Here is a 16,417-nt window from a genome sequence, read left to right as displayed (position 1 = left end):
GTCCAGTTCCAAGAGGACAAAGGCATGGACCAACTTGGTCCCTCTCTCCAGGTATTTTGGACTTCAGCTCCCACAACTTGGGTATGGAGATGATCCCTCAATTGACTGAAGTGTCCAGTTCCAAGAGGACAAAGGCATGGGCCAACTTGGGTCCTCCCTCCAGGTGTTTTGGACTTCAGCTCCCACAACTTGGGTATGCAGATGATCCTTCAATTGACTGAAGTGTCCCGTTCCAAGAGGACAAGGGCCTGGACCAACTTGAGCCCTCCCTCCAGGTATTTTGGTCTTCAGCTCCCACAACTTGGGTATGGAGATGATCCCTCAATTGACTGAAGTGTCCAGTTCCAAGAGGACAAAGGCCTGGACCAACTTGGGCCCTCCCTCCAGGTGTTTTGGACTCCAGCTCCCACAACATGGGTATGAAGATGATCCCTTGACTGACTGACGTGTCCACTTACAAGAGGACAAAGGCATGGGCCAACTTGGGCCCTCCCTCCAGGTATTTTGGACTTCAGCTCCCACAACTTGGGTATGGAGATGATCCCTCAATTGACTGAAGTGTCCAGTTCCAAGAGGACAAGTGTCTGGACCAACTTGGGCCCTCCCCCCAGGTATTTTGGACTTCAGCTCTCACAACTTGGGTATGGAGATGATCCCTCAATTGACTGAAGTGTCCACTTCCAAGAGGACAAGGGCCTGGACCAACTTGGGCCCTCCCTCCAGGTGTTTTGGACTCCAACTCCCACAACTTGGGTATGGAGATGATCCCTCAATTGACTGAAGTGCCCAGTTCCAAGAGGACAAGGGCCTGGACCAACTTGGGCCCTCCCTCCAGGTGTTTTGGACTTCAGCTCCCACAACTTCGGTATGGAGATGATCCCTCAATTGACTGAAGTGTCCCGTTCCAAGAGGACAAGGGCCTGGACCAACTTGGGCCCTCCCTCCAGGGGTTTTGGACTCCAACTCCCACAATTCCTAACAGCTGTTAGGATGTTAGGAATTGTGGGAGTTGAAGTCCACAACAGATAAGAACCAATAAGCATATTGAGCTCTGAGAATTACCTAGCAAGGAATCCCACTATTTATTTATCGTGTCGGGAGCGAACCAAAAGAGTTGTATTGCATTAAAAACAAACAAACAAACAAACAAACATAACACAAAAGTTTGCAGAGTGGGTATTAAATGTCCTCTGACCAGTAGCTGGCCAGTTAGAGTGCCTCTGGTGTTGCTCCAAGAAGGTCCTCCATTGTGCATGTGGCTGGGCTCAGAGTGCATTGCAGTAGGTGGCCTGTGGTTTGCTCTTCTCCGCACTCGCATGTCGTGGATTCCACTTTGTGGCCCCATTGGAGCATTGTAGCACACCAAAACACCTGGGAGTTGTCAGTTATTCTGACTTAGAATAACTTTAATAATAACTTTATTTGTACTCCACCACCAAGCCCAAGCAATTTCAATAAAGCAAAATAAAATAAAATATATACAAAAACAGACGATGCTAAACAATAACATGGTAATACAACAAAACAGCGACAATAACATAATGAAACAGAGTATAAAACGGTACAAGGATTAACGAGGGCGAGCCAGGCCATATGCAAAAGGTAAAAATTATAAATATAATAATATGAAATATAATACGAAATCTGCTACAAAACAGGAGCTTCTTTGTTGAGTTCCAGGGCCAGAGAAGCAAATGGCGGAAACAGAAGAACGGCCTGCATCAGGGGAGCGTGCCTGCTCCATCCATGTTCAACATCCACTCAAATGAACAACCACTGCCAGAAGGGACAGATAGCTTCATCTATGCTGATGATCATGCCATCACCACTCAAGGAAATCAGCTACCGAACAGGAGCTTTTTTGTTGAGTTCCAGGGCCAGAGAAGCAAATGGCGGCAACAGAAGAATGGCCTGCCTCAGGGGAGCGTGCTCGCTCCATCCGTGTTCAACAGCTACACAAAGGACCAGCCACTGCCAGAAGGTACAGAGAGGTTCATCTATGCTGATGATCGTGCCATCACCGCCCAAGCAGGGAGCTTTGAAATAATTGAAGAGACACTCTCCGAAGCTCTAGGTACTCTTACTGCCTATTACAGGGAAAACCGGCTGATTCCTAATCCATCTAAAACACCGACATGTACTTTTCGCCTTGCCAACGCCTTAAATCAAGAAATAGCTTCTAAGTTCCAGAATGGAGATTAACTGCATTGAACTGGATTTGATTGCAGTGTAGATCCAGCCTGGGATGCAGCTTCCTTCCAAATACTACCGGTTGAGCTAAGCAGCAAAACACATGCATTTTGCAGTATGTTCCAGACGCATTAATGTTGCAGCTGCCAAAATTCCCCATTGACAATCCCTGTCTACTCTAGATCTGACTGAGCAAAGGGGCATCATGCCTGATAATACAAGAATAAATAAATAGATCTATAGAAATAAAAATGTAATGTTTGTTTGTGGGATGAACATAACTCAAAAACCACTGGACAAATTGACACCAAATTTGGACACAAGACACCTAACAGACCAACGAGTGTCCATCACCCCTAAACACACACACACACACACAAAACCCCAGCGGAATAGACTTACAAACCCAAAAGATACACCATATACACATACACTCATATACATATAAACATGCACACATTCATACACACACACATATTATTAAAGACAAAAACACACAAATATGCACATATACACACAAATACATATACACACACATATACATATACACACACATATATACACACAAATATGCATATAGACAAGCATACACATATACACAATATGCATATACACATATAAACACACAAATACACAAATATATATACACATATATGTATATATACACACATATAGATATAGATATATAGATATAAATGCAAACACATATATATACATAAATATATACACACACATAAACACATATGAGTTGCCTAAAGGCTGAGAAAATAATATATACATACACACACAAAACACATATACACAGACTGGGCCAACGAATGGACATCACTCATAAAAACACAGCAGAAGAGACTTAAAAAGGGGGAAAAATAAAAAATACATTACAATGCATGCACAAAACCACATATGCCAACATATACACAAATATATACACACACAAAACACATATACACAGACTGGGCCACAGCAACGTATGGCAGGGGACGGCTAGTAAATAAATAAATAAATAATACTGGCACAAGCCAGTCAAGGTGGTTCCAGTGGTGCAGTGCCTCAAGACCTTGGCCTGCACTTAAACACAATCGGCGCTGACAAAATTACCATCTGTCAATGCAAAAGGCCACCCGACTCGGATTTGCACACATTATGCGTCGATACATCACACAGTCCTAGACACTTGGGAAGGGTCCGACATGTGATCCAATACAACAACCAGCAGAGTGACCCTGTTTGCTGTGTAGTAATCTTGTTGTGTTCCAAATAGTAATAATAAATCAAACTTTCTTTCTATTCCGCCCTATTCAAATCACAGAGGACGAGGAGAATGTGACGAACCCCCCCACACACAAAGATGTCTGGTGCTCTTTTGTGCCCTCTGCTGACAGGAAAGCCCCGCCAGCATCCTTCCCAAACGTAGAGAGGAGATGTCAGGAATCCACACAGGTGCATCGAGGGATGCGGAAACTTACCTGCAACTCGTAATGTTTTGAGTCATTTCAAAAGCCATAATAATAATAATAATAATAATAATAATAATAATAATAACAATAGCAACAACAACAACAACAATTCTAAACAGGAAATGACACTTTGAAACCAGGAACAGAACATTTTTTCAAATTGTGTTATTATTTGTTTGTTTGTTTGTTTACCGTATTTGTATCCTGACTTTCTCAGCCCAAAGGCGACTCTAGGCGGCTTACAAATTGGCAGCAATTTGATGCCACAACAGAATCAAAGAGTTGGAAGAGACCTCCCAGGCCATCATCCAGTCCAACCCCATTCTGTCAAGAAGCAGGAATATTGCATTCAAAGCACCCCTGACAGATGGCCATCCAGCCTCTGTTTAAAAGCTTCCATATTTATAAGTAAATATAAGTAAAAAATAAGTAAATTAGCACAATTAACACAGTATCTTGCATTTGTCCCTAACAAAATGAAGTTCAACAGGGACAAATGCAAGATACTCCACTTAGGCAGAAAAAACGAAATGGAGAACGTATTGTCGAAGGCTTTCATGGCTGGAATCCTCTGAGGATGCTTGCCATAGATGCAGGCGAAACGTCAGGAGAAATGCCTCTAAAACATGGCCATATAGCCCGAAAAAACCCACAAGAATGAAATGGGGAACGCTTGGCTAGAGGGCAGGACGTGTAAAAAAGATCTTGGGAGTCCTTGTGGACAACAAGTTAAACATGAGCCAGGAATATGGTGTGGCGGCAAAAGAAGCCAATGGGATGTTGGCCTGCATCAAGAGGAGCCTAGTGTGTAGCTAGATCCAGGGAAGTCATGCTCCCCATGCTCTATTCCGCTTTGGTTAGACCACTTGACCTGGAATATTGTGTCCAATTCTGGGCACCACAACTCAAGAGATATTGACAAGCTGGAATGTGTCCAGAGGAGAGCGACTGAAATGATCCAGGGTCTGGAGAACAAGCCCTATGAGGAGCGGCTTAAGGAGCTGGGCATGTTTAGCCTGAAGAAGAGAAGGATGAGAGGAGATATGATGAGGGCCATGTATACATATGTGAGAGGAAGCCACAGGGAGGAGGAGGGAGGGAGCAATCTTGTTTTCTGCTTCCCTGGAGACTAGGACACAATGGAACAATGGCTTCAAACTACAAGAGAGGAGATTCCATCTCAACATGAGGAAGAACTTCCTGACTGTGAGAACCGTTCAGCAGTGGAACACTCTGCCCCAGAGTGTGGTGGAGGCTCCTTCTTTGGAAACTTTTGAACAGAGGCTGGATGGCCATCTGTCAGGGGTGCTTTGAATGCAATATTCCTGCTTCTCAGCAGAATGGGGTTGGACTGGATGATGGCCCAGGAGGTCTCTTCCAACTCTAGGATTCTAGGATTCTATGACTGTGAGAGCTGTTCAGCAGTGGAACTCTCTGCCCCGGAGGGAGTGTGGTGGAGGCTCCTTCTTTGGAGGCTTTTAAACAGAGGCTGGATGGCCATCTGTCAGGGGTGGTTTGAATACAATATTCCTGCTTCTCGGCAGAATGGGGTTGGACGGGATGATGGCCAGGAGGTCTCTTCCCACTCTAGGATTCTAGGATTCTATGATTCTAATATAAAATCAAACCAAATGGGCAGGCCAAAAGAACAAGGTGAAATGATAAAACCCTGGGTGAGGTAGGAAAAAAAATTATGTGATTGAGGGAGCGCAAAAGGACAAACAGTGAGGTAGGATTTCAGTTTAAAAGGGGGGTCCATGGGGAAGGAAAGGTGGAGAATGTATGCTATAGAATATCCGGGGGGGGGAGGGGGAATATAAAGAGAGAAATCCAAGCGGCAACGGCGACTCCACTTCCCTATCTGGCAGGGCAATGCTCCCCTTGGCGTCAACTCTCAACGCATGGATTCTGGGACCGTAAGGGCAGTGACTTCTCGAGGCGCAGATATGGATGCGTTCACCAAGGGCAACAGAGCCAGGCTTGGCTGGGACATACCTTAAGATGCAGAAGCAGGTCTTGGCCCCGGAAGATAAGCGGCAGAAGCCAAACCTCTGCTTGCTGTCAATGTCTGTCAGCACAAAAGTGAAGTTCTGGCCCACTTGGCCCACCGTGATGCTGCAAAAGGGGAGAAGAAGCGCATCTATTAGCAGCAGGCCGTTCGCGTCAACCTCGGACAGGATCTTACTACACACATTGAAGTCATTGAACCCACAGCTTTTGCCCTCTCCAGAAATTTAACATTGGGAAACACAAGCCACGCTCAGGAAACATAATGCGTTCTTCTTGGAAAGGGTCACTTCACCCCCCTGCGATAAACACACATTTATTTATTTATTTATTATTTAGAACTTTTGTATCCCGGTCTTCTCACCTCCATGGAGGGACTCAGGCCGGTTTCCAACAATAATATCACAAGCAATCGTTTAAAAACATCACGTTCCGTAATACACTAACACATTAAAATACCAAAAAATACAATCATATAATTATAATGGCCAAGTCGTCACAATAAAATCGTTGTCGAAGGCTTTCATGGCTGGAATCACTAGGTTCTTGTGGGCTTTTTTGGGCTATAGAGCCATGTTCTAGAGGCATTTCTCCTGACGTTTCGCCTGCATCTATGGCAAGCATCTTCAGAGGTTGAGAAGGTCTCAACACATGCCCAGACCTTCTCAACCTCTGAGGATGCTTGCCATAGATGCAGGCGAAACGTCAGGAGAAATGCCTCTAGAACATGGCTCTATAGCCCGAAAAAACACACAAGAACCTAATAAAATCGTTGTTCATCACCATCCATCCATATAGCCACGAGTTATTGACTCTCTCGTCAAATGCCAGTTTCCAGAGCCAGGTTTTCACCTGTTTTCTAAAAGTCAGGAGAGAAGGGGCAGTTCTAATCTCCAGTGGGAGGGAGTTCCAGAGCCGAGGGGCTATCACCGAGAAGGCCCTGCCCCTCGTGCTCACCAGACACGCTTGCGAGGCTGGTGGGACCGAGAGCAGGGCCCCTCCAGAAGATCTTAACAACCTAGATGGTTCATAGGGGAGAATCTGTTTAGACAGATAAACTGGGCAGGAGTCGTTTAGGGATTTATAGGTTAACACCAGCACTTTGAATTGTGCTCGGAAGCTCATTGGCAGCCAGAGGAATGCTGGCGCAACAGAGGAATAGTATGCTCCCTGTACGCTACTCCTGTTAGTAGTCTGGCTGCCACTCGTTGGACTAATTGCAGCTTCCGGGCAGTCTTCAGAGGCAACCCCACGTAGAGAGCGTTGCAGTAGTCTAGACAGGATGTAACCAAAGCGTGGACCACCGTGGCCAAGTCAGACTTCCCAAGGTACGGGCGCAGCTGGCGCACGAGTTTTAATTGTGCAAAAGCTCCCCTGACCACCGCCAAGACCTGGGGTTCCAGGCTCAGCGATGAATCCAGGATCACTCCCAAGCTGCGAACCTGCGTCTTCAGGGTGCCTCCTACACCTGGATCTATACCACCTTGAACCTTATTGTGATTGCGCTGATATTTGTAACCATTGCAATACTTGATATAGTTGTTTTGATTCGGTGTCAGGAGCGACTTGAGAAACTGCAAGTCGCTTCTGGTGTGAGAGAATTGGCCGTCTGCAAGGACGTTGCCCAGGGGATGGCCAGATGTTTTACCATCCTTATGGAGGCTTCTCTCATGTACCCACATGGGGAGCTGGAGCTGACAGAGGGAGCTCACCCACACTCTCTCCAGATTAAAACATATGCCCTGTCGGTCTTCAGTCGTGCCGGCACAAGGGTTTAACCCACTGCATCGCCGGCAACATTATCAGTGTTAGCAATAGGAACCCAAATAATTTCAGGCCGAAAAGGATGAATCCTTGCACCTGGGAGGCTAACGGAGTTCTCCCCCAAAACTGTTTTAAGGGGCTCTTTAAGGGTTTGTGTATACTCTATTAATGCCAATGTTTAATGTTTCAACCTATAGAAGGCTGAACTGTTTTTCAATCTTATATTTGGGTTGTTGTAGGTTTTTCCGGGCTATATGGCCATGTTCTGGAGGCAATTGCCTCCAGAACATGGCCATATAGCCCGGAAAAACCTACAACAATCCAGTGATTCCAGCCATGAAAGCCTTCGACAATGCAATCTTATATTTATATTTCTATCTTGGCTTCTGAATTGTTTTTAATTTGTGTTGTTTTTTGCGTTGAGCTCCATTACAGAAAGGGACAGAGAGTTTCATCTATGTTGACGATCGTGCCATCACTGCTCAAGCAGGGAGCTTTGGAATGGTTGAACAGAAGCTCTCCGAAGATTTAGGTGCTCTTATCGTTTCCTCTAAGCTGAAGGAATCCCACTGGAGCATTGCAGCGCACTCAAATACCCGGGAGTCACCCTGGATCGTGCTCTGACCTACAAGAAGCACTGCCTGAACATCAAGCAAAAAGTGGGTGCTAGAAACAATATCATACGAAAGCTGACTGGCACAACCTGGGGATCACAACCAGACACAGTGGAGACATCTGCCCTTGCGCTATGCTGCTCTGCTGCTGAATACACATGCCCAGTGTGGAACACGTCTCACCACGCTAAAACAGTGGATGTGGCTCTTAATGAGACATGTCGCATTATCATGGGGTGTCTGCGCCCTACGCCATTGGAGAAATCACACTGTCGAGCCGTTATTGCACCACCTGATATACGCCGGGAAGTAGCAGCCAATAGTTCCACCTCATGCTTTAAGTTCCACCAAGGAGGTCCTGCTCTCAGTCCCACCATCCTCACAAAGGCATCTGGTGGGGACGAGGGACAGGGCCTTCTTGGGGGTGACCCCCTGCTTGTGGAACACGTTCCCGGCAAGATGAGATCGACATCCTTCCTCCTTTCCTTTAGGAAAGAACTGAAATCGTGGTTGTGGAACCAGGCCTTTGGCTAGCAGGCATGACGGCACTTTGGACACTGAACTGGACCATAGGATTGTTATAATAATGGAAACGGCGATATGATTGTATAACTAATGTTATTGTTTTAATCAGTTGTGTATTTATGGTTTTATATTGTTGTTACATTGTGATATTGTGGCATCGAATTGTTGCCAGTGTAAGACTGTAGGTTTTATATAGCAATATTAAATGACCACTCACAAGCCGGTTTTGCTTTGAAATGAATATATTGCTTGTGTTAGCCACTCCGAGTGGATATAACTAGAAGGGCGGGGTAGAAAGGTTGTAAATAAATAAATAAGCGATGACCACGTTCGTTTCTAAGTGTTTGCAGACCACTTCCTTGATGATGTTTTCCAGAATCTTGCCTGGTATCTTACTTACTTAGGCGATCCCTCGCTTTCCGAGGATGATTGTCTTCCAATATTCTTGTGGGTCCGTATGTGGCTGTGGAGCCCTATTCTTGCTCTGCATCTTCTTCCGCAGTGAGGAGGGCATTGGTTTCCAGGTGGAAGGCGGTCTCAGTCGGGGTTGGCTTGACGCGCCTTCCTCTTGGCACGTTTCTCTTTTTCACCCTCCACTCGTGCCTCTTCAAAATCTGCAGCACTGCTGGTCACAGCTGACCTCCAGCTGGAGCGGTCAAGGGCCAGGGCTTCCCAGTTCTCGGTGTCTATGCCACAGTTTTTAAGGTTGGCTTTGAATCTTTCAATCTCTTTTCCTGTCCTCCAACATTCCGTTTTCCGTTCTTGAGTTCGGAGTAGAGCAACTGCTTTGGGAGATGATGGTCGGGCATCCAGACAACATGGCTGGTCCAGCAGAGTTGGTGGCGGAGGACCATCGCTTCAATGCTGGTGGTCTTTGCTTCTTCCAGCACGCTGACGTTTGTCCGCTTGTCTTCCCAAGAGATTTGCAGGATTTTCCGGAGGCAGCGCTGATGGAATCATTCCAGGAGTTGCATGTGACATCTGTAGACAGTCCACGTCTCGCAGGCATAGAGCAGGGTTGGGAGGACAATAGCTTTATAGACAAGCCCCTTGGTCTCCCTACGGATGTCCCGGTCCTCAAACACTCTCTGCTTCATTCGGGAAAATGCTGCGATTGCAGAGCTCAGGCGGTGTTGTATTTCGGCGTCGATGTTGACTTTGGTGGAGAGGTGGCTGCCAAGGGAGCGGAAATGATCAACATTTTCTAATGTGACACCGTTAAGCTGTATCACTGGCATTGGAGAGGGGTTGGCTGGTGCCTGCTGGAACAGCACCTTGGTTTTTTCAATGTTCAATGACAGGCCGAGCTTCTCATATGCTTCTGCAAAGGTGATTAGAGTGGCTTGTAGATCTTCTTCTGAATGCGCACAGACGACGTTGTCATCAGCATACTGGAGTTCTATAACAGATGTTGTTGCCTGGTATCAATGTGTGGCTGACCGGACATTGGTCACTGTTTGGTTCATCCTTTTTTCCCTTCTTGAAGATGGATAGGGACCACGTTTGCCCTCCTCCAATCTGCTGGCACTTCTCCCATTCTCCAAGAACTTTCCAAGATGATTGCCAATGTTTCCGAGATGACTTCTGCTCGTTCCTCCAATACTCTTGGGTGTAATTGATCAAATATTGACTGCAAAACTCTATCAAAATGTGCTGCGGGGTGTTTAATAAACTTTCCCCATCTTTTTAGGATAGCGCCAATTAGGAAACGACATTTGTAACCCAGGAACAGAAATCATAGTATTACATAGCGTAATAAGGTTCTTTCTAACCGGGGATTTTTGTGAAAGTCCCGATCTCGTTGCCCTGCGCAAAGTGCTCATTTGCCTTTCCTACAAGAATGCAAACAATACCACAATGCTGCTTAAGAATACCGGGGAACGAGGAGAGCTATTGCAGCAAACTCCTCCCAATTTCCTGAAAGCTGCCCCTCTTGTTTCGGCATCGGAGCCGCAAAGGGAGAAGAAAGGCACCAAAAACACCAGAAGAGCAGGGCATAAAGCCTCCCTTCCCAACACTGTAATTAGTAAAGGATATTACCGCGAGCAGCATGATACCTCTCTTCCTAAATAACAGCTTGCTTTATACCATGTGTGCGCAACCTATTACTTAAAGTATGGATTTCCAGAATGGGGTGCGGGAGGAGAAATCTATACCGTGCATTTTAATTTCTTTGCACGTTGCCAGGTTTTTCTCGCGCACGCAGGCAAATTGCAGGTTTCGGTGACCCCGGGGGGATCCCAAAGGCCCTCCCACAGAACAATCGGGCTTGGCTTGCAGACAATGCGCCGACGGACGGGGTCCCTCTTCCCAAGGCTAGCATTCATCCTCCGATAAATCCCTTCCTCGTATTTCAGGGCACCGGAGGCTGAGCATATGGCTGCCCTTCGCTCACCAAGAGGCTTTGGGGCTAAAGTGATACTTGAACCAGATGACGGGTCCTCTTCTGAGCCGTTCTTCAACTGCAGCTTTGGGGACATCTCAGGTCCTGCCTATTGACTCAAGGGGACCATAGAGATGCCTTCCTGGAGATGCATTCCTGACCTCGTCCCCCTCTTTGCCCCCCGTAAAAGCATCATCTTTAATCATCATCTTTAATCATAGAATCATAGAATCAAAGAGTTGGAAGAGACCTCATGGGCCATCCAGTCCAACCCCCTGCATTCAATTTTGCATTCAAATCACCCCTGACAAATGGCCATCCAGCCTCTGCTTAAAAGCTTCCAAAGAAGGAGCCTCCACCACACTCCGGGGCAGAGAGTCCCACTGCTGAACGGCTCTCACAGTCATAGAATGATAGCATCCTAGAGTTGGAAGAGACCTCATGGGCAATCCAGTCCAACCCCATTCTGCCAAGAAGCAGGAATATTGCATTCAAATCACCCCGACAAATGGCCATCCAGCCTCTGCTTAAAAGCTTCCAAAGAAGGAGCCTCCACCACACTCCGGGACAGAGAGTCCCACTGCTGAACGGCTCTCACAGTCATAGAATGATAGCATCCTAGAGTTGGAAGAGACCTCATGGGCAATCCAGTCCAACCCCATTCTGCCAAGAAGCAGGAATATTGCATTCAAATCACCCCTGACAAATGGCCATCCAGCCTCTGCTTAAAAGCTTCCAAAGAAGGAGCCTCCACCACACTCCGGGGCAGAGAGTCCCACTGCTGAACGGCTCTCACAGTCATAGAATGATAGCATCCTAGAGTTGGAAGAGACCTCATGGGCAATCCAGTCCAACCCCATTCTGCCAAGAAGCAGGAATATTGCATTCAAATCACCCCGACAAATGGCCATCCAGCCTCTGCTTAAAAGCTTCCAAAGAAGGAGCCTCCACCACACTCCGGGACAGAGAGTCCCACTGCTGAACGGCTCTCACAGTCATAGAATGATAGCATCCTAGAGTTGGAAGAGACCTCATGGGCAATCCAGTCCAACCCCATTCTGCCAAGAAGCAGGAATATTGCATTCAAATCACCCCTGACAAATGGCCATCCAGCCTCTGCTTAAAAGCTTCCAAAGAAGGAGCCTCCACCACACTCCGGGGCAGAGAGTCCCACTGCTGAACGGCTCTCACAGTCATAGAATGATAGCATCCTAGAGTTGGAAGAGACCTCATGGGCAATCCAGTCCAACCCCATTCTGCCAAGAAGCAGGAATATTGCATTCAAATCACCCCTGACAAATGGCCATCCAGCCTCTGCTTAAAAGCTTCCAAAGAAGGAGCCTCCACCACACTCCGGGGCAGAGAGTTCCACTGCTGAACGGCTCTCACAGTCAGGAAGTTCTTCCTCATGTTCAGATGGAATCTCCTCCCTTGTAGTTTGAAGCCATTGTTCCGCGTCCTAGTCTCCATTAATCGCCCTCCATCCAAGATGCTCCAGGCGATTTACATGCACCTTATAGTTGACGATTCCTTTACAACAGGATGATGCTGAGATGACATCAAAGCAAAGAATCATAGAATAATAATCAATAATCAATCAGACTCATGGACTACGAGGGATCTCCAGATGATGATAGAATCATAGAATCCAAGAGTTGGAAAAGACCTCCTGGGCCATCATCCAGTCCAACCCCATTCTGCCAAGAAGCAGGAATATTGCATTCAAACCACCCCTGACAGATGGCCATCCAGCCTCTGTTTCAAAGCCTCCAAAGAGGGAGCCTCCACCACACTCCCTCCGGGGCAGAGAGTTCCACTGCTGAACGGCTCTCAGGATGTAACCAGAGCGTGGACCACCGTGGCCAGATCAGTACTTTCCCAAGGTATGGGTGCAGCTGGTGCACGAGTTTTAATTTTGCCCTGTAAACTGCCTTGAATCATAGAATCATAGAATCAAAGACTTAGAAGAGACCTCCTGGGCCATCATCCAGTCCAACCCCATTCTTCCAAGAAGCAGGGATATTGCATTCAAAGCACCCCTGACAGATGGCCATCCAGCCTCTGTTTCAAAGCCTCCAAAGAAGGAGCCTCCACCACACTCCCTCCAGGGCAGAGAGTTCCACTGCTGAACGGCTCTCACAGTCAGGAAGTTCTTCCTCATGTTCAGGTGGAATCTCCTCTCTTGTAGTTTGAAGCCATTGTTCCGCATCCTAGAATATTGCATTCAAAGCACCCCTGGCAGATTGCCATCCAGCCTCTGTTTAAAAGCCTCCAAAGAAGGAGCCTCCACCAGACTCCTGGGCAGAGAGTTCCACTGCTGAACGGCTCTCAGAGTCAGGAAGTTCTTCCTCATGTTCAGATGGAATCTCCTCTCTTGTAGTTCGAAGCCATTGTTCCGCATCCTAGAATATTGCATTCAAAGCACCCCTGGCAGATTGCCATCCAGCCTCTGTTTAAAAGCCTCCAAAGAAGGAGCCTCCACCAGACTCCTGGGCAGAGAGTTCCACTGCTGAACGGCTCTCCCAGTCAGGAAGTTCTTCCTCATGTTCAGGTGGAATCTCCTCTCTTGTAGTTTGAAGCCATTGTTCCCTTGCGTCCTAGTCTCCAAGGAAGCAGAAACCAAGCTTGCTCCCTCCTCCTCCTCCCTGTGGCTTCCTCTCACATATTTATACATGGCTCTCATCATATCTCCTCTCAGCCTTCTCTTCTTCAGGCTAAACATGCCCAGCTCCTTAAGCCGCTCCTCATAGGGCTTGTTCTCCAGACCCTTGATCCTTTGAGTCTCCCTCTTCCTCTGGACATGTTCCAGCTTAGAGTCAATATCTCTCTTGAATTGTGTTGCCCAGAATTGGACACAATATTCCAGGTAAAGTGGTCTAACCAAAGCGGAATAGAGCATGGGGAGCATGACTTCCCTGGATCTAGACACTATGCTCTTCTTGATGCAGGCCAAAATCCCATTGGCTTTTTTTGCCGCCACATCACATTCCTGGCTCATGTTTAACTTCCTCCCCACGAGGACTCCAAGATCTTTTCCACACGTCCTGCTCTTGAGCCAGGCCTCATCGTCCCCCATTCTGTCTCTTTGCATTTCGTTTTTCCTGCCAAAGTGGAGTCTCTTGCATTTGTCTCTGCCTTGGTCCTTTCACTATTGGCTGCTCCTTCCCGGCGGATGTCAGGTGGTGCAATACCGGCTAGACAGTGTAAGTTCTCCAGTGGTGTAGGGCGCAGACATCCCGTGATAATGTGGCATGTCTCTTTAAGAGCCACATCCACTGTTTTAGTTTTGATGGTAAATTTGTAAATACTGTGTGCTGAACTGCTTTATTATTATTATTATTATTATTAAACTTTATTTGTACCCCGCTAGCATCTCCCAAAGGATTTGATGCGGCTCACACAGGCCGAGGCCTCAACAACACAACATAACAATACAATCAAGCAAATCAAACAATTAAAAACAAAATAAGCAAAGTAAACAACAGGCACAATACACTAAAACACAATAAAACTGGGCCAGGCCACAAGGTGGGTACAAGAATTAAAAGTGCTGATGTGACAGGAGGTGTATAAAGGGCTTCTGGGGCAAGTGCGATGTGCGATGTGCAGCAATCATTGGTTCTGGTAAAGTGCTTCTGGGACTTGGTATTGGAGATTCCTAATCTAGGAAGGCACATCGGAACAGCCAGGTCTTCAAGTTTTTTCTGAAGACTGCCAATGCAAGGGCCTGTCTAAGATCTTTGGGGAGGGTGTTCCAGAGTCGGGGGGCCACCACAGAAAAGGTCCTGTCCCGCGTCCCCACCAAGCTCGCTTGTGACTCCGGTGGGATCACGAGCAGGGCCTCTCCAGATGACCAAAGTGAATGTGTGGGTTCGTAGACGGAGATGCGGTCACGCAGGTAGGCAGGTCCCAAACCGTTCAGGGCTTTGAAGGTAAGCACCTGCACCTTAAATTGGGCTTGGAATATAAACGGCAGCCAGTGGAGCTCCTTGAACAGGAGGGTTGACCTCTCTCTGTAAGGGGCCCCAGTTAGCATCCTGGCTGCTGATCATTGGACCAGTTGGAGCTTCCGAGCCGTCTTCAAGGGCAGCCCCACGTAGAGCGCATTGCAGTAATCCAATCTGGATTTGTTGTCAAACATGATGTTTTAGTGCTTGAGTTGCAAAATCATAAAGTAATTTGACGTTTAATAAGCTTTGCCTTCATCCCGGTTCTGGCCCAACCTACCTATCCGAACGTATCTCTGCCTATCAGCCCGCCAGGACCCTAAGATCTTCTGGGGAGGCCCTGCTCTCTATCTCGCCTGCTTCACATGTGCGGCTGGCGGGGACGAGAGACAGGGCCTTTTCTGTGGTGGCCCCTCAGCTATGGAACGCCCTCCCCATGGAGATAAGATCAGCCCCCTCGCTGATGGTTTTCCGAAGAAGATTAAAACCCTGGATGTTCGAACAGGCATTTGGTTAATTCGGTGCAATTGAATGTGATGATTAAAGGATTGGTAATATGGACGACGAAACTGGATCGCGATTTTAGTTAGGAGATGCTTTGGATTGTTATTGATGTGCTAATACTGTGTATTATGTTTTATGGTTTTAAATTGTATACTGTTGATTGTTGTATTTTGTTGTAAACCGCGTTGAGTCGCCAGTTAGGCTGAGAAACAGCGGTATACAAGGACAGTAAATAAATACATAAATACAATCCCTCCTTATGATCCAACATTTTTGCTTCATGCAGGCACGTTGCTGTTGGATAAGCGAGACTCGACAGTCTCCAAAACGTGGAGGCATCGGAGGAAACGGGGATTGGGGGAGAAAGAGAGACCTGTACCCATTTATACGACTCTAATCCAAACTCGTGACACCCGAGAAAGCGCAACTCCACCATTATATAATCGCTGCGACTCGCACTTCATTTGCAGGATAGCTTATAAAGAGCGGTGGCTGTAAAGAATGGGCATTGTCGGCGGCAGGAATAGAAACTATTAAATCAACAAAACTTTTAACGCCGGCCTTAAAAGCTTCGCTAGGAACACGACGGGAACGGGTTCGGCTCTGGCCGGTGCGTGGTAAAATTAAAACTTGTTTTGATGGTGGCCGTAAAAGCCCAGAGGAAAAAGGATATTGCCACTATAATTTACACTTGGGTGCTTTAAATCAGGCTCAGGGAGACAGAGCATGGCCAATGGTATGGTTTTTATTTTCTGCAACTGTTTTATTGACAGGGAGTTGTTTGTCTTTCTTTTTTTCCCCCTCCCCTCCTTGTAAAATCCCGAAACCCAGCCCTACCTGTCCACATAGAAAGGGAAGCAGAACTTGGTCAGCGTCTGTAGGATTTCCTGCGGAGAGAAAGAGAGAGAGAGAGATAATTTATACATCTAATGGGAGCAATAAATCCCGCATTAAGCACAGAACACCATCTTGCAACTTTGCCCCGAAGAAACAAAGAGACAGATGAAGAGGAATGGGCTTTAT

The 16,417-nt window shown here is 46.9% G+C and overlaps 1 protein-coding gene across 4 annotated transcripts in view; it reads right to left on the bottom strand.

Moving 5' to 3' along the window:
* The window catches only part of DENND1A (DENN domain containing 1A), a 364,486-nt gene that overhangs the window by 230,655 nt on the left and 117,414 nt on the right, over nucleotides 1-16,417 (bottom strand). For all 4 annotated transcript variants that reach the window (XM_060757606.2, XM_067471741.1, XM_067471740.1 and 1 more), the window contains exons 4-5: nucleotides 16,232-16,281; nucleotides 5,646-5,765 (exon numbers count right to left, since the gene is read on the bottom strand). In XM_060757606.2, coding sequence (XP_060613589.2) covers nucleotides 5,646-5,765; nucleotides 16,232-16,281 — 170 coding nt within the window. The remainder of the gene's footprint in view (nucleotides 1-5,645; nucleotides 5,766-16,231; nucleotides 16,282-16,417) is intronic.

This window comes from Anolis sagrei, chromosome 11, assembly GCF_037176765.1.
Source record: "Anolis sagrei isolate rAnoSag1 chromosome 11, rAnoSag1.mat, whole genome shotgun sequence".
Taxonomy (NCBI): Eukaryota; Metazoa; Chordata; class Lepidosauria; order Squamata; family Dactyloidae; genus Anolis; species Anolis sagrei.
This window is presented reverse-complemented; position numbering and strand designations above follow the sequence as displayed.